A 24,384-nucleotide genomic window follows, 5' to 3' on the forward strand; every position below is an offset into this window, starting at 1 on the left:
GATTTATACGCTGTGAGAATAAATACATCCTGGGGTCACGAATACTTAGTACGAAGCATTTTGAAATACTACTTTGGAAAGGTCCTGTATCGGATGAATCTGTGAGTAACAAGCATACGTTGAATCATCAGGACAGAAAATAATTGGGTGTAGTGCGTGGTGAGAAATATCAGGGGTGATATTTACACATGAACAGGCTAAATTCTGATGTTCTACAATTATAGTTTGTAATTGGAAAACCTGTGTGTCTCAGCAAGAGCTTTTCAGCATCTCTCACGCTCTTTGTCAGTTTCTCTCGCTTCGCGTAAGTGTTTTTGGCAGAAAGCCCTAATGAGGTGCTTACTTCATTTCAATATTGACTGTAAATACAGCTTTTAAACGTGTAAATTTACAAATAAGGTAAATGAGAAACGTTTGATAACATACTGTATTGCCAAAACACTTATAAACACTCTTCTCACTGAATAAACACTTTAATAGCTTTTAAAAAGGTGCTTATAAACAGTGCTTCTTATCTGTATCTCTAGTGGTTTGGTATCAACTCTTAATATCAACACAAACTCTCACAAACAAGGAAGAGTGATGAAACCTACTTTTCCCAACTAATGCTTGGTATAGTTCTCTTCCTGAACTCTAAAACTTAATACTAGTTGTCAAATTAAACTGTATGAATGAATCTTTAAATAGCCGATGAATAATAAAGTTATTATTAGCAAGTTAAAATTGCCCATAGTCTCGCCCTTTTTAGAAGTTTCTCCTGTTTGAAAGCACTGTTAGTGTCTGTGAGAGGGAAGGTTAGTGCTACAGAGAGATGCTGACCTTATAGAGGAGTGTGTGTCCTCTGGGAAGTTTTGACAATTCCTGTGAGTCTAATGTGTGAACGGCTGGACAACAGAGCATTATTATCACCTAACTTCTTTTTATAAGGTCAGTCAGAGCAAGTCCTCTTTCTGACATTTCAAAGCTATAGGATCGACAGGGACGGCAAAATACTTAATTATTGTTAATTCCTTTTATTCCTTTATTCTTTTATTCTTAGACCTTTCCTTTCACACTCTTCATAATTCTTCATTTCCTTTTAAATGTAAAATTTGTATTATGATTTAAAAAGCTTTATAAATAAAATTACCATTGATTAACGCCAAATTGCTGTGCTTATATTCATGTCAGTCAAATCATCTCTCTAAGGTTTTCAGCAACCTTTTCCAATGAAAGACCACACATACGTTAATGCAAGCTCACCATTGACCTCCTGTGACCCGGCGTCTGTGAAAAGCGAGCTCATGATCTCCTCGAAGTTGCAGGCGGGTTCGGCGGTGCGAGGGTCCTGTGAGACGTGGCGGAGCATCGTCTTCAACACGTCGTCCAGAGAGGTCTCGTCCTCGTGCAGCAGAATGCAAGCCCTCTCCAGAAAGCCATCCAGATCCCTGTGAGCCCGCACCTCCTCCTCAAAGTTCATCAGCTTCACATACTGAAAAAAATATTTCACATTCACCAATTATTTCAAAGCCACGGTGAACCTTAAAGGAGCGATGAATTAAGACATCAATTTTAACCCGAGCTTTTGTTATATAAGAGGGAATCATATTCAAGCAAATCCTGTAAGTGTCAGAACTGAAAACACCCTTGTTACTGAGATTAAATCTGTTATTGACACCAGGCCCAGCGAACGCCAAGTCCTGGAAAGCACCTTATCTATGACGTCATTGATAATGACGTCTTCTCTAGCCCCGCCCACTGGTTCGAGCATGACAGTACTGAAGTAACACAAGTTGCACGGAACCAGATAGAGCTAGCAAGCTATAAACATGCCGTTAAAGATCGTGAAATATTGTGCAGTGCCTGGTTGTGGAAGAACACAGTCGCTGCATAACCTTCCTTCGGATTCCGACATTAGTAATGCGTGGTTGAAGTTTATTTTTAAAGACGTTCCAGCTCACGTGGGTAAAACATTTCCGCGGATTCCTTTGTGAACAAGGCAGAGGTTGATGCTGGATTGGCGGAGAGACTACAATTAAAAAGCAATGCTGTGCCATCAATATCGGATACGATAGGAATGGCGCAGCAATCTTATGTGAGTAAAACATATTTGTACTATGAGTCATTATTGCTTTGTTAGAGATCGCTTGATATGCCCTGAGCACTATTCGCACAGGATTAGTATTACCTGGGGACCTCTAGTCATTTGTAATAATTGCAGAGGTTGTCTGTGATCTTAATCCCGTGCGAATCGGCCATGTCTGTAATTTGTAAAGTAAAAAATCCCCCATAAATTACCTACCATATTTTGACGAACACCGAGGCCTGTGATAATATTAGTCCCGTGCGAATCGGCATCTCTGTGATTTGGCGGGCTCATATATCATTTTCAAGGTTTTATCCACCGTTTGCGAATAATGGAGGCTATTTTAAAGTGTTTTGGTATTATTTCAGGTGCTGGGTCATATCCATAAATTACCGGGAGTCTCCCGTTTGTTAATTTATCATGGAAACTCTCGTAACATTTGAGACCCACGATCGCGGTGATCTTCTGTCGGGTTCGCGATCACGGGTCTCAAATGCTGACAGGTACGGGCATATATCATAAAACACCATACAACTATAGGTTATACAAACTTGCCATCAAAGTCTTGCCATCACATCCGGGAAATAAGTCAGTAAATTTGAGTAAAATCACAGGCTTCACTTATCCCGTGCAAATGCGTCACATGAAATACAGATGTGGGGAGGTAAATCACACGAGGTCCCCAGATAATACTAATCCTGTGCGAAAAAGGCTAATGTGTAACCTAACATTACGTGTCTAACCAAATTCACAGAAGGCTCCAACTAAGTTTACTACGTAAACTGTTATCCAATCATAGCAGTGGGCGTTTACTTCCAAGTCTTCAATGCGGCACGCCCATTAAAACAGAGCGTTTGTCGAGTCGGCCTCAAAACCCGGGTAGAAAATAAGCTATTATTACTTATTGATTTTGATGATTTTGAATATAAAAAATATATAAAAACAACACGAACGTCATAAGTAGACCTCATACAACAGTATAAAACAATAAACAAGCCCAGTTCATCACACCTTTAAGTATGTGATTGTAAATAGTCCAATACGGAAAATGCTTTTTACCTTGACATTTTAGCTTTTCTAATTCAAAAACTTTTAATTACAAATTAGATTATATTAAATTACAATTACAAAATGAACATATATTTATTCATTTTTATTTATATCTGGAAACAAACAATATTTGTGAATATTAAAAACATTGATGCCTCAATATGGAATTAAACTGATGTGCAATAACAGGTTTAGTAAATTGGTCATTTTACGACTTCAAATGAGCCTTATCCAATCAGATTTTAAGGAACACTACTTTTGAAAATATTTGTTTGGCATGTGAATAAGAAGACAGATTCTCACCCTTCTCGATGTGTTGAGCAGAACACAGCCATGGACATCAGATTCTATAGGAAAAAGAGAATAAAAAGGCCTGCAGAGGTAAATACTGTGAACCGAAACAACACCCATCATAAACCAAAGAAAAGAACATACAGTAGTGTCTAAAAGAGCCCTTTGATAGCATGAAAGTGTTTCGAAAACACAGCTACAGTGAACATAAAAGCCATCAGCAGCAGAGAGCCCTACCATCACCAAAATAACTCGTTCTCTCAAATATCAGTCCCTCAATACAGAACAATACATAACACCCGATGCGCTATTTACTAGGAACCACCAAATACATCACAACATGCTCCACGCACCGCGAGCGCCGTCCAGACTCTGAGAGCCGGGTGTGCACGTGTGTGCCCATGTGCCCTTTCTTTATTTGTTTAATTCAGGTTTAGTACAATGTTTAGGATTGCACCGAGTTCAGCTTGAATCCCTCACATGATGGCCGCATGCACATCTTCCTCCATCTAGAGATTATATAAAGACAGACAGCCTTTTTTCAAAAGAGAGATCCTGCATGTGTGGCCCGCGAGAAGTCCTTCCCCTGGAAAGAGATATTCGGGTAGGATTACCACGACCTGCGTCTGATTTCTCTGCTTCAGCTCCAGGATTAAACAGCCCCTTCGACGGGTTTGGGATTAAAGAGGAAAAACTGAGTATAAAAAGCACAACTTTGAGTTTTACTAAAAGGTAAAACTGTTCAACGAACAACGTTACATAACCTCGCAAACCTTTTACCGGCTTACAGTTGCCATTTGGAACTGCTTCTATTATTCTTTCCACTTCCATGAATCTGTTTTATCTCTCATCTTTCATCATTTACATATTCAGATGTTTGCTGTTTTTTAGATCAACATGCAGTATGCATTTAACAATTATGTGAGGTCAAATAACGTTGAACTGGAATGTATCAAAGCATCTAACCACCCAATTAAAGCTCAGTGAGTTGCAGGCTATGCAATTCAAAAGCACTGTATTAACATCAGATAAAAGGCAGCATTAACTGAACTCTAACTTCATTATTCTGCAAACTCTAATCCAAAGAGAATTCAGCAATTAGCTAGTTATCAAAACTGCACACAATCAAACCAGCATCAGTGATCTGCCCGAGGCGGGAGGACAGATCTTCACCACAGTGCTGTGTTGTGGACTTATGGTATGATGATGCAAGGCCCCTTCTCTGTGTTTGCTTCTTAATCTAATCTAAATTCATGTTTCATTTGATACACATTTATTAAAGACATACTGTATTAAACATCATTTACTATACACTATAAACCACGGTTATCAATACCGTAGGATGTGCAATTAATCGTAATCGATTTTAAATTTCAATTATGGCTTCCAACAACCATGAAAATAAAATAAAGGTAAAACAATTATTGTGATATATTTAGCAAGGATTGTCTCATTTTTTCTTGTGTTATAAATTGTATATTAATTGGAGAAGCATTGCATTAACAGCACAAAAGTAAATCCACAGCACACTTCTTTTCTTTACAACAGGCACTTTCACCTCTCCCTACAGTAAATGATAAAACTTAAGTCCCACCAAAGCTGTGACATTTACATTCAATATGTTGAATGTAGCCAACGAAAATGTTGAATGTATGTTAAGGAGTTTTCAGTAGGTTGCAACGTGTACAATGTATTTGATCTAATTTTTTTCGATGTAACTGATTTTTATTTATTATTTTACATTATTTATTGAAATGTAAGCATCCATATTTTATTTGTTTTATCTATTTCAAAGTCAATGAGTAATTGTGCTAAATCCTCATCTCAATATTGGTCAAAATACCAATTGTATAACACAATACAAGTACTTCTAATATAATTTGACTATTACAATTAAAGCAACTTTCATTTTGTACCTCTAGTCAATGCTCTATAAACTGCAGGTGTAATAAAGGTCTTATGCTGGGTTCACACCAACGCGAACACTCGCGTTCCATGCTCTTTATTACTCGCGGGAAAAGTTCATTATTTTCACGTGAGTGACGCGATCTGACAAATATTTTCAACCTTCGCGGGAGACGAGATTAACGCGCGTTCGAGGCAATCGCTTCGCCCGATTCGTGTCATTCGCACCCCCTGCCGTGAGTTTGCGTCTACATGTGTCTTTGCATTGACTTTGTATGTAATTTACTCGCGCAAGACGCTTAATTCGCGTTTGGTGTGAACCAAGAGTTAGGTATGTGGGGGTGCAACCTTAATACAATCCAGCAAAGCCAGTCGCTAAAAAACGGTCTTTGTGAAGTTCATTTCCATTTGGACAATTGGTGATGTCTGAGTGGATGAGTTCTTTACGGCTAAAACAGCTAAAACAGCTGACTAAAACAGCCTATGATCAGGACCAATGTATCATGTCAATCAAAAGAGGACAGGAAAATGCAATGAATTTGTGCTCTATATAGAAAATGTTAAGAAACATCACCAGTTTGATGTTCAATTTAAATAGTCATTAATATAATTCAGAAAGTTAAGAAATATTAATTTAATCTTCAGAATCAGTATCAGCATCAGCAGATATCACTCTGAATAATCAGCTATTGGTATCTGTGGAGAAATTTAGTATCGGTGCATCTCTACTAAAGAGGCTCTGCCTCCTCTCACATGACTGTTCACCGGTATGTTGCGACTCTCTCCTCACTTTGGTTTGGAAAACGTCAGGTTTACACATTTGTTCTCTTACATAAAGTATATACCTTTAATATTTGTCCTCATCTTCAGCAATGAACCAGCAGTAAAAACTCAGCAGCCTGCTAAATAATGTGGCTGGATGTTTGGTCAGGCCAATCGCTGAAATCAGGGGAATTATCACTTAAAACGACATGCTCCGAGGCCTTGGTTTATACATATTCACCAACACACCCTCACATCCTACACAGTTCAGATTCCCAGCAGCATGTCAGATGAGTGGAATTCGGTTTTAATCTAGACAAGTGCTGACAGCTCGTGCGCTGAGGATGACAGAACATCAGACCGAATGAGACACCGTGTGAACAAACCCCACTTGTGCTAATACCGGCCCACCAAACGCACAGCGGGAGTCAGTCGTGCAGAAAAGAGAATTTTAAAACAGAACTAACCGTATTTGAGTAAACAGTAAGAGAACGTTGTCTTTTCTGCCCAGGTGGGTCAGCTATCTGCTGGTTTACTGTGTTCACTCTCAAAAGCTGCTGTGAGCTCTGAGCAGCTTCAGTAATATCAGATATATTACATCACACCCATGGGATATTATAGTTTTTAATGTGTTCCATTTTCAAAACTGAAAATGCGGCAAGAATCCTTATTTCGTATTCGTAGCATTTGGGTTTTTTCTTGAAAAATACATATGGTAAGCAGGGTTTCTTGCTCCAGAAACTCTTAAGACATTTTCCACCCTTGTGTCTTATGCTTAAACCATTTGTTCTTTAAGTAACATCTGTTTTTTTGAAGGTTTCCACCCTTCTTCCCAATTGTCTTTTTTTACAGAGACTGAATGCAGAAAAAAACAGAATAACTGCATTTCGTGTGGTCTTGAGTGACAACAGGTGACCTGTCACCGTGTGTGGGTTTGGTGCGGGGGGGGGCTACGACATAATCACAGCACACCTGAGACTGTTGCCTTGGCAACAGCTGACCTGCTAACCTGAGCATCTCCAGAGCTAATCAACAGCTCTGGGTCTAACTGCCATCCCATCCTGAACTCGCTCGCACAACACACACAATCACTGACCTGTTCCTCCTTGGTGCGTCTGGCTACCGTAGAGATGAATGTCATCTCCTGATGGGATGGGAGAGTCCTGGCCCTCCTCTCTCTCCTCGCTCCCCTCCTCCTGCTCCTCTCTCTCCCTCTGCTCTAAGACCAGACACAAACACACACAAACAGTTTCAATCTACACACACTTTCAATATATTCATATATTTGGATAGCTAACATAAGTGTCCTGGAGTGTGTCAATGTGACATCTTATGCTTCATCTAACTATTCAAATATTCTTTTCAACTATTTGAAACAATTTCCTATTATAGGGCAATTCCACCATTATGGATGTGACATTTGCAGTCAGAACTTGAAATATGAACTGTTAGAGATTGGGCAGTTTCCCGGACAGGTATTAAGCCTAGTTCCAGACTAACTAAAATGTTAGAGAGGTGTCTTGATCGAAAGCAACTTGCATTGACATTTCTTAAAATATATCAGTGCGACTGTGTTGTCTCAAGATGCACATCAGTAATGTTTTTTGTAAAGTACGCTTTTAAAAACAACTTAAATATCCTAATTTAAATAAGGCCTAGTCCTGATTTAAACTAATCCCTGTGCAGGAAACCGCCCAATTTATTACCAATATACTGAACTATATACACACATATATATATACAGTATATACTGTATATTGTTGATAATTTGAAAATAAAAGTCTATACACACATTTTCTATTTAAAATGAGGGAAATACATGCGTAATAGATGTGACAAAAGAGGAAAGACAAAGATTTGTGTGAATTAAATACCCAACAAATAGGGGAAAGGACAGATCTTCATAATAACATTCAATGTCATTATATGTAACTTTTAAACATTTTTATTATTATTATTATATGTTTTATATGTATTATATGTCAAAGTAATTTGATTTCAATTTTCATCTGCCCATTTATGAGGAACATGGACTGCCATGGATGTGATGATTCTAAAAGTCGCACCTACCTGACTGTGTAATGCTTTAAAATCTTTAAGACAGACCTCACATGGGTATTTAAACCATCAAATATTGACATCTGTGCTATCAATACGGTGAAAAACTTATTTACATGCAGTTTATATGTATGCCTAACTGCAAAAATCTAAAAGTTAATTAAATGAGTAAACCAGTTACAGCACCTAAAATCTACACTTTCATATTTAATAAGTATTATTAAATAAAAACGTTTATAAATATGTAAATTAGAAATATGTATCAATTTTAAATTGATATTTGAGTCACAAGAAATGCATGCAATTACTTACGATGACTGCACAGCAAATTATGATATACAGTATTGCAGTTTTTTACTCTGTAGTCGTTTCCCTTTCATCTCATTGGACTTGTTTTGCAATTTGCAGTTATATTCTGAGCTTGAGTTCACATTTTAAATGATAAATGTGTGCATTGACCTTATGCTACAGTATGGTTTACTATATCTTCTCACAGATATTCTCTATGTAATGATTTATATCCGTTTTCCCCAAAATATTCATGTAAAAAACATATTTTAACAAAAAATATGATGTTAAATAAAAATGTTTCTGTTGCACAGGTTAATGCAAGGATGTTATTTGTCAAATGTCCAAATAGTTATAACACCAGCCTCTTGCCTACCCACAATTACCTTTAACATTTAATATACACCAACCCATTACTTCACATGAATTGATGTCCCACTACAGTAAAGCAGAATTTCATCCATTTAAAGACATCAAGGCTTCATTATTCCAAGAATTTCTTTCCTCTCTTTTGAATGTAAAGTGTTCTTAGGGCTTAACACCCCACAGATGTGACTGTATAGCCAGAGTGTGGTTGAAGCTGTGATTTATCCACACGTGGAAGCTCGTCATTGTTCGCCGCTCTCACGCTGAATGTGGCATGTGAGTGGCTATCGGTTCCATATCGTTCTCCTCATCAATTCATTTATTCACTAATCCTTCCCTCTATTATTCTCTATGTAAAGCCAGAGAAGAGAAGGGGCTGTTAATCCAAGCGTGTGCTCATTGACTCTGCTGCCCTGGACGCACGGCGAGCGGGCGAGAGGATATTCCCCTCCCCGACGATGGCACTCCCCTTTTTTCCCATTCCTCGCTTGCTCTTTCAAGCTCAAAGCCGCGTAGGTGATCGTATTCATAAGCGTTTGATTCGCTGAGAGCTTATTCAAAATGATCAAATTAACTAATTTATTGAAAATACCCCTATACTTCGTTATAATTACAAACGCATAAACAAGAATCCCTTGAATCAAACCACCACAGTGTTGACGTAAACAGTGATTTCTGAAATGACATGAAGAGAGAGCTCTTGAAAAGTTGTCACAAAGTTTCCTGAGAAATGATCATTTCATTTACAGGCTTCATTCACGGCTGCGAGAGAGACCAATTTTCGTTTGGATTTTACTGCATTGTGCATCAATGCAGCAGAACTGGAGGCAGAAAAAAGTGTCTGTTTTTGAAACTAGCAAGAAATCCAGCAATTTAAATTTCTGAAATAAAGGATTTTCCTTTTGCTGCTCCCGGCTCGACCTGCACCTCTCTTCTGAGCCATGTGCTAAACAAACAAACACACAAACCAAGTCTGATAAACATATACTCACCCATCTCTTGATAAAAGTATCCATTCTTAGCCATCCCTGAGGAGGGAGCCTCTGTAAGAGAAATAAAACTCACAATTAACAAGATACTTCTTTTTTGAGTGTGTGAGTATAAATGTGTGTTTGTGCTTGTTAAAAATCGCAGAAAGACAGTGTTGGGCAAGTCTGCCAAGCTACAATATCATTAACTTTACATAAAACTCCTTGTGGTTCATTCAGTAATGTACAAGTCACACTCATTTATACACCCCAAAACATAAAGTTAAACAGCAGCATTTAACAGAAGATTTAAATATAAAAGGCAATGTTGTACATTTTGTGTCCTAACAAACCAATGACTCAGACATCCAAAGCACACTTTAGAGGACAATTTAGAAGAGCATTCAATTACGTCAATTGTACAGCTGAATGCATAATATAATTAATATCATCTAAACAATGTTTCAGGGATTTGTCTACCTTTGTTGTTACTGAAAAAGCCACGTTATTTAAAAAAAGCGGAGGACGTCCTAATACTGTACGTATACACTACTGAAAAATGTAGTTACATTAAAAGTGTCACTACTTTCAGTTACCAACACTGCACGAAGAGTTACTACAGTATGTACTAGTATGTGTTCCTAACTACAGCATGTGAGGTAAATGGCAAATCTGGTTTTTGTATATCATCCACATGTTAATATGATGAATATTTGCATATATAAATCCTGCCCTGTATCTTTAAAGCCTGCATTTCTTTAAAGGGGCCATGAAACGGTGTTTCATGCATTCTGACTTCTTTACAATGTTAAACGTGCCGTCTTCTCATGCTTGACATTGTCAACTTGTCAAAAAACGAGTTGGACGTATTACGTAGTATTTCTGTGCTCGATACACTCCCCCGGCATTCGTATAGGTTTCGGAAAGTTTTTTTCGAATATGAAAATCCGTTTCGTAACAACTTTTCTTAGTCCCTTATTGGGCAATTCTCCCAGAAAAGCACGCCCACAGCAAGGCGAAAGAAATAGCCCGCCCACGCATCAACCGACGATCGAGGAAGATCCGCTTACCATCAAGACTGGCTGTGCTGTGGGCCTGCAGCTGCAGCTCGTCACTCTTGCGAAAGTGAGAGAAGTCGAGGTGTTTGTTTGTTCACAGAATTTCAGTGATGGACGTTATATAAACGGTGGATACAACGCTGGATTTGGAGATCGTTTGAAAATGACAGCATGCTGAAAGTGAAACTAAGTCATATGTCTGTGTTTTGTTGACAATCAGCGCATACACATCTACACATCGTGTGTAACACTTTAGGGCAGAAGGATGATGCCACACATGGAGTAAACTGAACTGGGGATTTAATGGAGGTACACAGGAGAACAAATGGCAGGTATAAATCCACAGGTAAGTGTAAACATGTAACATCCATAGGTACATCCACAGGTGAGTAATACAAATAACATCCACAGGTAAATAATAGGGATGTGACATTTGAACCGAGGCTTCGGAGCTTGTGTCGAGCAAAACTGGGCGTGCCAGATGAAGCCTCGATTCTAAGCTTGTGTTGTTAACGGAGAAATCACGTGACCATGACAAACCAAGCTTCAATTTCTGCTCAGTCACGTGCATGTTTCGCTTTGCGTGTCAGAACGTTCGAACCCCAGATCTTTTTTATGAGTTCATTGCCTTATTCACATTTTAGTCACACATAATAATGCATAGATAGTATTGTATGTACATATACATGTGTGTGTGTGAGATTATGTGCGTGTGAGCATTATTCTGTACAACATACACTATCGAATCGTATGAATATTAACTCATACTAATTTTTATTGCACACTTGAATGAGTAAATTAATTTATTATATTGACCATTCACACACACGCTGTACTCCAAGCTTATTTGTACACATTAAAATTCATCTGAATTACATCTGCTGGTTGCTTCGTCTGACATAGCTTCTTCCAGAAGCGACTGCTATATGTTTTATTAACCAACAGATGGCGCTGTTTTCGACACTCTCGAAGCTTTGATTCTCATCTCGAAACAGTCAGGGGAACGTCTCGGTGCTTCAATTGAGGCTTCATTTCCCATCACTAGTAAATAACATCCACGGGTAAACTATAACAGGGATTAATATGAGATTGGCAGAAACTATGTGTGTTATGGCAGCTTTAAATAACGTTATATAGACACTTAAATACACACTCTTATGATTCTCTTGACCGTCTACCATTCGTTGAAGCACACGTTTACATGAAACAAGCACACATACTCACACCTGTTGCCTATATGGATGCACCGAATGTTCGGCCACCGAAAATGTTCGGCCGAAAATAGCAAAAAACGCAAGTTCGGTGTTCGGCCGAATAAATTTTACCGAACATGACTCGTGATAAGATCAAGCAGCAACCAGCGCAGAGAGAGAGAGACACGCGTGCGCTTTATTACTGCCGCAAACATTTTGGCAGTGCGTGAGTGTGTGCGTGTGTGTGTGTGTGTGCGTGCGTGCGTGCGTGTGTGTGTGGAGCATTTTAAAGTGTCAGAGAAAGACACAGCACGGGACTTGCCGCACCGAAGGTAACTTTACTTCAGACGTAAGCGGGCTGTCTGACAGTAGACCCGCCGCTCGCGACATCCTTTGACATCATACAGTGGTCGCGTGCACACAGTTCCCTGTACAAAACAACTTGTCAAAGTATGTTCTGTGCACAGTTGTGTGAGTTTGGAGGAGAGACGTGAACTGAAATGGTTGTCAGTCAGCATCAGTCAGAATTGCTTGCATTGGATGTTTTTTTTTCTCAAATCATTTTGCTATGTAGCCTATAATAATCCAACAGTTTTAGTTTATTCGTATTTTTATTTTATGGCCTAATGTGGAATGACAGTTTTTAATGAAGTGTTTTGTTGTAGGGGTACAGAGTAACTTATTACATTCTTTTAGCAGTCAGTTATAGGCCTAATTAATATAGGCTATTCATGAAGGGAGAGGGCTCAATTTTTTGTTTGAATTTACTGTTTTGCTCAATTTTATATTAAGTTGTATTGTATTTTATTGAAACGCAAGAGAAATTATAAAAAGCACATTTTGACTATTCAGTTTGTGCAATAGTGAAAAAAATAGCTTAATAAATAGAAGAAATGCAAAAAACCATGTTCGGTGTTCGGTATTATTCGGCCTTCGGCCAAGTGTTTCACATCACGTTCGGCTTCGGCCAAGAATTTTCGTTTCGGTGCATCCCTAGTTGCCTACAGTCATTGGGTGCCGTTTAAAGGGATATTCATGAGGTTAAGTCAGCCGTGACTGAGGTTTCTCTTCATCCACTTTCTGACTCCCTTAATTGTCAGGTACCTCTCTTGCCAGCTCCAGCATCCCCACATCCCCTCACCCATTATAAAGAGAGCATGCATGTACAACTACTACCATTGATACGCTTGAACACTGGCATTACGAAGCATGGAAAACTAAAAACACAATCAAATGGATATGCAGCATCATACAAAATTAAAGGTTTGAAGTTAATGAGAGCATTGCAGAAATTCACTACAGTCCATCCAAACCGGCTAATCCTCTAATTAAATTCATCCATGATTAATTACTTTCAAGCAAATGTGTGATAATAAGGGTTTCCCAAGATAAAGCATGTAATGTGCAGGTCATATGATTGCAACATGGCTCAATAATGTAAAATGACAACGTTTATTAGGCCATATAAAAATAGACCGAGATAAAAAATAAACTGTTTATCTCGTGAGTGACCATAGTTTTAAACACATTTTTCAAAACTACAATTTTTTATTAAAACATTTTAAATAAGGGAAGAGATCTCACCAACTCCTCAAATATATTTTTTTAAGATTCCAAAGAAACAATACAAATATTTGTTTTATAATTACTTAATATCTAAACATTCCTCATCAAATTTTTGCAAGAACAAGTTATACTGTAGCTCTAAACTAATTCTGTCTATCAACAATGTGTTCTTTGCATCTATATTTATCCCAAAGTATTTTAGGAAATACATCTGTGACAAAGTTGCTAATTTTAGTAAACATAACTGAGACCTCCATTACATTTTCTGAGTTATGAAACAGCAGTAAAATGTTCATCTAGGGATACAACATCAAGCAGACATACCGGCAGTGCTTTCCTCATGTTTCTCTTCAGTGACAGCACAAAAACACATGCGCCGGTGTCGTGATATTCAGCAGGATGTAAAAAGCTCAACATGTCAGTGCAGGAAACAGACTGTCTGGATATAAGCTGATACACAGCAAAATCGCCAGTGGTAAAAAAGGTCAAATTGACACTCACAGTGTTTATATAATCCAAAATGTGGATTATATAAACACTGTGAGTGTTAATTTGACCTTTTTTACCACTGGCGATTTTACTGTGTACAGTACCACACTGCAATCAAATATGACAAGCTTTCTGAAAACGTTCACTTGGGACCATCCACGATCACATCAAATAAATGCCAATTTTACCATTCTAGCACAATATTCTGTCATATTTACATATTTGTTTACCAACAAATAAAAGAACCATAAGGGAAAAGAAAGCAATATCACCTAAACAATGTGAGTACAACTGCCTTGCACTAAACTCCACTGTAATGAAAGTATCAGTATGACATTACTCACTCTGAAGGGCAGAATACTTAAAGAGAGCACTCTAAAGGAAGCATGGTGTTATACTATCACACACACATGATATGACACTTTATTCTGAATCTGATTATTTACCTTGATGCTATAAAAACTTGACCATGTTAAAAATCTTACTAGTAAGTTTATAACTGTTGAATAAAACGTTTGCATGTAATACAGGCATTTGTCTTTGTTTTTTTTAATGACCTCTATATTCAATCATTACATAGGACTATTTCTTATTGGTCCATGGACACCAGACAGCAATTAGCTAATTTTAAATCTTTTAGTTTTCAAGATGGAGTCTTGAAATAAAGTGTGCACTAACCACCCATAATCACATTATAATAGGACGCAAAATGACTACTTTGAACCGACCACGTGGTGACTAAAATTCAGTTGTTCATTTGCAACCAACCTAGAAAAAGCATCCCGCCTCCTGCAGTGCCCTTCAGGGGCACAAACATGCCATTTAAAATTCACCCTTGATCTTTACATAAAGATCACACTGAAAAGCTAAGATCACATTTTCCAATCATTCAAATTTGTTCTCTAATGTTAGTGACTGACTGATGTTCATACGCTTGTGCATCTGTGTGAGAGTAAATCTGTCTACTGAAAGGCCAGCTTTAAGTAACTAATGCAGTTTTTGCTTTGCTTGTTGTATTCAGTCTCAGAAACATTATTATAGAAAAAGATCTTAACTCAAATATTTCCTGGTAATTGTACTCCTACTGCTGCTGTCACTGATTACATAATTATAAATTGGTTGTAGGGCTGGGCGATGTGTTTAATTGGTCGTTTTTTTAGTGCAAAACACGCACAAAATAAAGTCATTCTGGGCCATGAAAATGAAAAACTAAAGAGATGAAAAAATAGTGACCATTTAATAAAAATCTTTTAAACAGTCATATTGTACTGACCTAAAAAGGTGGCATTTGATTTTCAAAACATTTTCTCTATGGAAAATTATAGAAAGACATATATTAAAATGAATAATATATGGAGTCTTGTCTGACTGAGGTTTCAAGGTCACCTATACATTGCCGCCCTCTTAAAGGGGAATGAGAATTTTCAGTCAGGGAATGAGGCAAGATTTTTATGTTACGCCTGATGTGCTACTAGCCACATAAGTCTTATCAACAACTTGCACTAGCATTTGCACTAATATCCAAAACTAGCAAATAGCTCATTCTTTACATGTCTCTCCTAACATCATTCAAAAAGAAAACGTACGCCGGTTAAGGCGATCGCAACAACAACTCTCTCTCACTTCAAGTCAGTGACACCCACAGCTGATCTGTATTCTTCGTGTACTTGTCAGGACCTTCTCCAGAGACGAAACACCTTCAGTCCAGCCATGCCTACAGGCCCTCTGGAGGGGTCGGCAGTCTCTGTGCTATTTACCCCCACTCTGACCTTTCCTGGTACTTCGTCTTTGGATCCTCCAGCAATGGGTACTGTGTTACCAACCTTTACCAAGCCCTGTCTGACAGTCTTATCTGAAGATATTTTTCTAATGCCATTTTACTGTGTGCTTATTTTCACCACAGACGACACTCGCTTTCGATGTGCACAGGAAGTGAACATTACTGATAGAGGAAGTTTCACTGTCGCAGGTTTACATTAGTCAGGGCCACGGAAGTGTGTATGGCTTCAGCCATCACACTTCCTATTCAGTGCTTACAGTACTGTAGGTGCAGTCTGCTTTAGTCACACACATCAAATCAAACAAAGGCAACATATACAAATACTCAGCCAGGCATGACCAGGCTCAAACAAAAACAGATATCATTAGGACAGATAAAGTCTGTGTAAAAAAATACATGATACAATTGAGGTTGAGGACTCTGCCTGTGAAACTCAGCTCAAGTCATTTTTTGTCATTTACTGTTTTCGACACAAAGTTATCCTACATCATGTAAAGAACATTCTGTGAAAATTCAACCTTGATATCTTTAACCCTGTCTGAGTAAGACCACGTCAAAGGTTAAAATCATAGTGAAATTAATGGCTGAAATCAAACTTTGATGCTCATTATCTCAGAATTAGATAATGATACTTATCCTTGTTTTCACAGGCAGGGTCACATATAATCACAATGGCTTTGCTGGTGATAAAAAATTAGGCAATGTCCTCAATATCCTTATGAGTTTTATCACTTTTTATATGGTCATTAGGATATTCTAAATACTTCTTTTAAATGTTTTTCAGGTTTCCAATTCAGTCTGGAAACTTCCATTTATCATGTACAAAACATTTTTAGTAAAATATATCTAGGCATTAAGTAAATATTGCTGTTAGTTTGTTATGTCATTGCATATATATATATATATATATATAAACACTATATATTCCTGTGTTTACTCATGTGGAAAACATGATGTTTGTTTTTAACTGGATTTTACACGTAACGTTTTGAATCTGCTTGTCTTACTGAAATTTTGGTTCCTTAGTCACCCTTTACAAATTATTGCAGACAAAATAAAAAATATTGGCAAATATGAAAATGTACATTGTCAAAAGGATCATATATATTTATATAATTTTAAGATATATATTTTCTTCGTCCAGTTAAGATGTTTACTTTTACTATTTAATCATTACATGTTTCAGAACACAGTCAGACATGAACTGAAGTTTCAGTTTGAGTCCTCTTTCTTTTTCTCATTCTAGAACTCTCCATCCCATACCGAGTCCTGTGCCGTCTCTTTTTTAATCACATGTTCTGAACGGCAAAAAACAATGCTTTCTTACTTAGAGACATGATCACAGCCAGATTGGAGAAAGAAGGGGAGATAAGAGAGGGGACAAGAGACTAAACAAGAGCATTTGTCCCAGGTGGTGAATAAATGTTGATAAACATTAGTCCTTTCCTGGTTATCACATAAATGAAAGGGAACATTGACAACACAGTTGTGATAACCCAAATCTGAAGCATGCAGAAAATTCAGGCTGGTGCCAGTCACACTACTTGCTAATATGTGATCATTATTACTAACACAGGAAGTGCTGCCTTGGCAAACAGGAAGCAAGAACTGGCAAAACAGGTCTTTATCGTGTGTGTGTGTGTGTGTGTGTGTGTGTGTGCGTGCGTGCGTGCGTGCGTGCGTGCGTGTGTGTGTGTGTGCAGGTTTGACTATACTTAAAAGGAACTCTTTTAAAACAAACAAATCATGCACATCTGAGATGGACTCAGTAACATAAAGGAAAACATGCCTGTCCACTAAATGTCAAATTGTAATTTTACGCTCTACACACAGTTCTCCACTAATGAAAACATATATGCATTTAATATCATGACTAGATTGAGCTCAGCTACAGAGATAAACTGATGTGTGAGTCACAGACAGTGGCTTAGTAACCAGCGAGTCCTTTCCTTTCACACACACAGGCAATTTCAAGCTCTCTGCGCGAGTGAGCAGTAAGAGTGCAAATCTTCAGAGCCCGGTGGTCTGGTCGTCAAGAAATACTCATGAACGTATGCGGTTAGTGTGCAAAAAAACCCCACAAACAACCTCATCATACTCATCACAAAGAGGGAACATCAAATATGCTCTCGCCGTTCTTTCTTCATTTACCCCTGCCTGTTTTTCTCACACTGTTCTTCACAGACAAGAGTGAACATGCTAGAGAAATACAGTCGGGATGGACGGACGCTCTCTGGTGAATCATGCAAATTTCCAGATAAAAGAGTGAGGAGATGAAACGCACGAGAAGGAGTGAGCGTGTGGTTGTGTGCAGTTGAGGTAGCTTGTGTAATTTCCTTAGTGTGAAAGCGGGAGAGTGTAGCGAAGCTCCCTCGCTTGCTCGCTCTCTCGCGCAGTTAAATGAGCTCATCACAGAGGTGTTAGGTCACAAAAGACAGGCGCTCGATCTCTTTGCTTCCATTAATATACCGATCTTAACAGACCACATGATATCACAAACAAGTTCTGCAACTTCGGTGCCCTCAGATCTGTAGCGCTGATTACAACGTTCTTTGCGAAACATCTGAAAATATAAAACAGATCAGTACTGCTGCATGTTATACCCTTTAGTAGCGATTATGGTTTAAAACAATCATACCACTGCAATATAGCTCAGCCCAAGAAACGTTTATCTTAATTCTCGTTTACATCACACAAAAAAAAATTAACAGGTTTGCGTAACATCACAAAATAAATCTAGTAAATTGAATTTAAGGGGCTGTCAGATTGAGCCATATGGCACCACGCTCTGGCAGACCCAAAACATTAATCCCTGCCCTGACAAATGGACAATGCGCATTAAAATACCGGTGGTAAGAAACAGAGCACATGGCCTGCAATATTACAGCCCATCAAACATGTGAATGCACCTTTTACATAAGATATTCATAGGGGATGAATTTATACAGGAAGCATGAGGTCGGGTTAGGAGAATTTAGTCACTGTTCTTTTGATTTTTTTAATCCTGCTGTACCTGCATGAGTAGCACCAGGCTTTGACACCGAGATGATTATGCTATGTGAGAGATAGGGTACGAGAGAGAGAGTGAGCTGTCTCACAGGCTGTGATGATGTTTCGTGTCTAGCGGTGTGTTGTGATGGTCCTTTAGCACACGGGGACACCTACACTACAGTGAGACGTATGAGGTTCCAGATTCTCTCTGCTGCGTTTTAATGTCACTTAGAGCTCAGATCTATGGGTGAGCGAGAGAGAGAGACCTAATATGCCTGCAGGCTTTTTGGCACACGAGTCCCTGACTGCTTAGAGAGGGAATTCCTTCTGACTACCACTAATGACACACACACACACACACGTGCGCACAGGTTCTTGTGGGAATAGGTGTGTGATGAGGGTCGGAAGGAGTGAAACAGAGTCGTGCTTGTGTGCATATGGGGTTGCTAAAGAGAAAATAATTGAAGAGTAAAGCCCGGTAAGCCATGTAATCATGTAAAGTGCCAAAGAAAAATGAATATGCATATTGTTAAGGAAGTAACAGAGAATAATAAATTATAATACAATCATTGAATGAGCAAAACTGTTACTGTGTACTGCATGTACGGCATGCAAATGAGTATGTTGTGAATCTACTGCACACAAATTCATAACAGGGATTTATAATAGGCCAAGCTGAATGAGTTTCTGCCCAGCAGGTGTGACAGTGGCACACATCAATTATGCTGTAGTGGAATACCCCTCTGATTGTAGCCTTGGCTAGCCAGATGTTTGAGACTGAATAAAGACTGGTATATTTTCAGCTTTAGGAACTAACATTAAAGATCAATACAATGTGTCATGGTGTGGAGAGTTAACTTGTCTGATCAAGAAAAAATGTTGTCAATTTTTAATCAGAATTGATGTTATATTATCTGTTCAAAAATAACATACACTCAACCCATCGTTGGGTCAAATATGGACAAACCCAACATTTTGGTTAAATTCACCCCGAATATGGTTATATTTGACCCAACAATGGGTTAAAACAACCCAAAATATTTGGTTGAAACAACCCAGCATAGGTTAATTTATAACCCAGCCAGCGGTATTTTTCCATTTTTGACCCTACGTTGGGTTGAAATAACCCAGCATTTTTTTAGAGTATAGAGATTATTTTACTGACATACTTAAAAAAACAATATGCAATTCTGCTTGTAGTAATCTAGTTTATGACTAAAAATAAAATCAGAATATTCTTATTTATATTTCTAAATATTGATGGCACTACCCTAGAAGACAAATCCAGTGATTAGTTCTCATTATCAATGAGAGCTCATTCTATCAACCTGGAACCTACTTCGTAAATATGGAATGGTGCACCTGTCAGCTCTCTAAACCTGCCAGCCAATGAGATTAAAACTGGTCATTTCAAACAGCTCTTACCCTTTCTGCATGCAGTATGCATCAAGCACTCAGTAAACTGACTGTGGGCGGTCTGTTGGTCTTCCCCTGTGGCTGAGGCTACTCTGATTGTAACAGAGGTAAAGAATCCAGACGGTACCTGTTGGAACGTTCTGGTTTTATATATATCTGATTGTATTTTATTAAATGCCTTTTAGACTCGGAGCAACGTGAGATGCAGTGTAACACGTTATTTATATGTTTAGCTTAAACAACCTTTCAATGGAAATCTTAAAGCTGCAGCCATTTCGGCCCGTAGATGAATGGCATAGAGCGCAGATGTTTCGGCAGCGCGCCGATCGGCTGATGCATCATTCTCACCTCATTCTCTCAGTGTGATCACCAGGTGACCCTGATAGCGATCTACACATACTCTACACATCACACAATGTTATATAGACGTATGTGAGCTGGAGTCTCCCTCTCTTTCTTAAAGCCGTCAGAGAAAATGTGCAGAGCAGCGTCTGTATTATTAGAAAGCATGCAACACCGACAGAAACAGGAAAACCAGCATCTAGATGATTGTGATGACCGCTTCAGATCTAGCTCTCTTCAGACCATTTATTCAATTTCGGCTATAAAGTGTTCTCTTGAGTATGGGAGAGAGTAAAATAGAAAGAGAGAGGTGGACCGAGTCAGAGAGAGAAAGATGGACGTCAGAATCCAGTGACTGCGGAGCTAACATGTTTCAACATGACAGCCGTCTTTAATCACATCGTGCCAAAGAAGCTCTGAGCTTAAATGTGTTTGCATGGACACTATTGTCCTGTACATCGAGGGAATACAGAATTCCCTGTCCTCATCTCTTCTCTATCTCTCCTCGTGTTGGCTGCTCTGGTTTTGTGAGCGCTCTGCTGGGGGATTCCTGCTAATTGCTTGCACATTCTCTTCTTCCTCTATTAAAGCCAGGCCACCATTCCCTTTACAATCTACAGTACTGCCACAGGACAAGAGAGAACCAGAGACAAAACACAAGATAGAGAAAGAACCAAAACCATGTCATAAGCGTCCATACATTGAATGTGGATTGTTGAGTAAAACAAGAAGGCTGTTTGATATTAAAAACACAATTTGATGTGTTTGCTGGAGAGACGTGGAGAGGTGTGATCAGGGTTCTCACACAGCATGGCACAAAGTACGTGTATCCGTGTGTGTTTTTCGTTCTGTCCTACAAACACCTGTGTGTGTGTGTTTTGGATATGCATGGTGTAGTGTATCGTAAAGGTGGCGTATTTGTGTGATGTGAGGTTATGGGCAGCCTCGCAATCAAAGGTCGGAATTCATCAACACTGGCATCCTCCGACATCTTGAAGCAATCTGGGTACACTCCCGGGGTGGGCGGGGGGTGTGTCTGTTTGTGAGCGTGTGTGTTTGTGTGTATGCATGTGAGAGGGGGGTTCCTGACATTCAGTAACAAAGTGAGGACAGAACGTTTGTAACTTTCAGATGCCTGGTTTTCCTGTGAGCTATATTTAATCCATCACAGAGAAGCAGAGGCATGTCTATCCGCAATCTGATTTTTTGCCGAATACATTCCAGTCCCCCCCCAATTAATTGAGCTCTCACAACAACATTCAGCACTTTATTAATGCCATTATCCAACATCGCCCCCATATCAAGCCATAAACCTTTTTTTAACTAAAAATATGCCCTCCACACACACACGTCATGACCATGTCTGTAAATCAGAAGAGGGCCAGAGAGATCAAGCTCTCCATCATCTGAATGTCTGCGCCGACTGTTCTCTCTGTGCTCGAAGACGCATCTCTTTGTATGAGAGAGGATGCCCATATGGCCGATTTACAGCGTACCATAAACAGAGGAGATAAACAGTGGAATGTGTGATTCTAATTTCCCCTGCAGGATGTAATTTACAGTGGATGGATGGAATAGAAAAGTCAAAGACTGCCAAAAGGCATTATCAGCCTATATCTAGGACCTAAAGGATGACAGCACAAACACACAAGTACAAACACAGACAAATAAGAGGACACGTAGTCGCACAAAGTAAGTCGGCCCTTTACAAAATGACAACTATTCACACCCTACCACCTGCGAGCGCAAATGGGATGTTCTCTACGTGCAGGGGGAAACCATAAATAAAGGAATCGGGGACAAAATGTCCACCTTGTGTGTAATGCATGTGTGCGTAATGAGACGCAGGCAATACTCGTCCCAATGGTCGTTTGAGGGAAAGACGGTCGTACAATGACAATGGACATTGCTTTTTCTTTTTGTCTTATAATTAATGTTACTTTGCGTCTCTCTAAAAAAGGTGTCCGTCCATGTATCTACTGACAACTTTCTGCTGCAGTGATCACTCATCTGCATATTTGTGTGTGCATTCAGCATGTATACATACATTGCATAAGACAGAGTTCTCAGGAAACGTTGCAGCCACAGTGTGCTGTTTTTCAAGAGCAACGTTAGATGGCCCGTGACCTGCTCCAATGACATTGAGGAGTTATCCATGGACAAAATGGAGTTATCCATGAATTATCACAACCACAGAAGTCATATGTCCGCTTGTATCAATCGCAACACCATGATCAAATCACGCTTAATGCTGCGTGTCACATACACATACAGAAAAACATGCATGTAAATGCTGTGAGAAGGTACGAAAACAGAGAATTTGAAGTTCAGCCCTCGGGCGAATTGATGCAAATAGCAATAAAGTATGCATGTGTGTTTTGGTGAGAACATGAGCAAAAGAATGAGTGTCTTCACACTTCTGTTACCTAGTGTGTGTGTATGTAAAGGGTTTGAGCGAAGGAAAAGGAGGGAAAGAGACTGATGTCTGTGCACTCGTGCTGTACGACAGCGCATGTGTGTTGCATGCGGTATTAGACTGACTTCTCAAAATGGAACAAATTGAACAGCAACATTGCATACAAATAAGACCTACTCTCCCGGAAGACAACCAACTACACACATACTCTCTTTCTCACACATACACACACACTTGAGTATTGCTTAATCAGGTATATGGGGTTTTCTTACGAGTGCTGCCCTACAGGTACTTGATTTTCATCTGTGTTTTTTATATCTGTGTTTTCCTGTTCCTCATTTGTATTTTTGTGTGCGAGGGCATGCGATTGTGTGTGCATGCACTTCAAAGTGTGTGATATTTTTTTCCTTTTTTCCTGTTAGTTTGACATAGATCAACAATGCAAAAGCGTTTACGACGCATTCCAGAAAACCAGCCCCAAACCCTGCCTGCATTCCTGCATAACGCTCCCCAAAAAACAGCAGCACGGGCAGCTTGTGAGAAAAACAACCCACAGACCTGCAGGATTCAACAGAGACGAAACTTACAACGACACATATACATCCTCCTGAAGCACATGTCAAGCACACACAATCTCAAATTTCAGGGAACCCTCAGATGCTTAGTCGTGACAGTGCACGAGCATGTGCATGCATATGTGTGCATGTGTGTGTGAGTAAGTGTACATTTCTCTGAGAGTACATGTGGTTCTTACCGGATGGCACGAAATGAAGAACTTTGTTGCCTTCCATCATTCCCTTCTCAACCCATAATCATCCTGTAGTTCTGACACTAATGAGGGCAAGATCACCTCTGCTCCGGTCTCTTCTCTCCCCTCCTCTCTCCACTTCTACCTCTCTCTCTCTCTCTCTCTGTGTGTGTGTATCTTTCTTTCTCTCTCTCTCATTCCTCAGACATATTTAGTGAGTCAGCCTTGCCCTGCCTCCACTGAGCTGTGACTCTGGGTCCTAAAGCCTGCGTTTCCAGCGTTTCTTCGCATCGGTTTGTATATTTGATGCTCGCAGTCATAAATTGTCACGATGAACATCAAACACCGTCTGGTTTCTCTTATCACTTCTGTGTGCTAGAGCGCAGGAGAAGTGTGTTTGTGCTCATGATGCGGTCAATAAAATGTGGATTCTGATAGATGTGTTACAATGTGCGACATGTGGTGTGCTTCAAAAGCTGTAAGTTTATATACCGATGTCACTGTGATGTCCTTGAGCGTTTCATTCCATTCAAGATCAGAAATGATGTCATGCTAGCATTAGTTTCATGGCATGATTTTGAAATCACAATGTGGAGCTTCTGGATAGTTTGATTTTACTATTTTTGATTAAG

The 24,384-nt window shown here is 39.1% G+C and overlaps 1 protein-coding gene across 4 annotated transcripts in view; it reads right to left on the reverse strand.

The window, feature by feature from the left end:
* slc4a11 (solute carrier family 4 member 11) overlaps positions 1-23,947 on the reverse strand; it is a 48,289-nt gene extending 24,342 nt beyond the window's left edge. For 2 of the 4 annotated variants that reach the window (XM_057341775.1, XM_057341774.1), the window contains exons 1-5: positions 23,759-23,947; positions 9,778-9,828; positions 7,170-7,292; positions 3,419-3,462; positions 1,243-1,471 (exon numbers count right to left, since the gene is read on the reverse strand). In XM_057341775.1, coding sequence (XP_057197758.1) covers positions 1,243-1,471; positions 3,419-3,462; positions 7,170-7,292; positions 9,778-9,828; positions 23,759-23,798 — 487 coding nt within the window. In that variant the 5' untranslated portion in view covers positions 23,799-23,947. The remainder of the gene's footprint in view (positions 1-1,242; positions 1,472-3,418; positions 3,463-7,169; positions 7,293-9,777; positions 9,829-23,758) is intronic. The other 2 variants (XM_057341777.1, XM_057341776.1) reach the window with 1 other exon arrangement.
* Positions 23,948-24,384: the final 437 nt, after the last annotated feature.

Source organism: Triplophysa rosa, linkage group LG9 (assembly GCF_024868665.1).
Source record: "Triplophysa rosa linkage group LG9, Trosa_1v2, whole genome shotgun sequence".
Lineage (NCBI taxonomy): Eukaryota > Metazoa > Chordata > Actinopteri > Cypriniformes > Nemacheilidae > Triplophysa > Triplophysa rosa.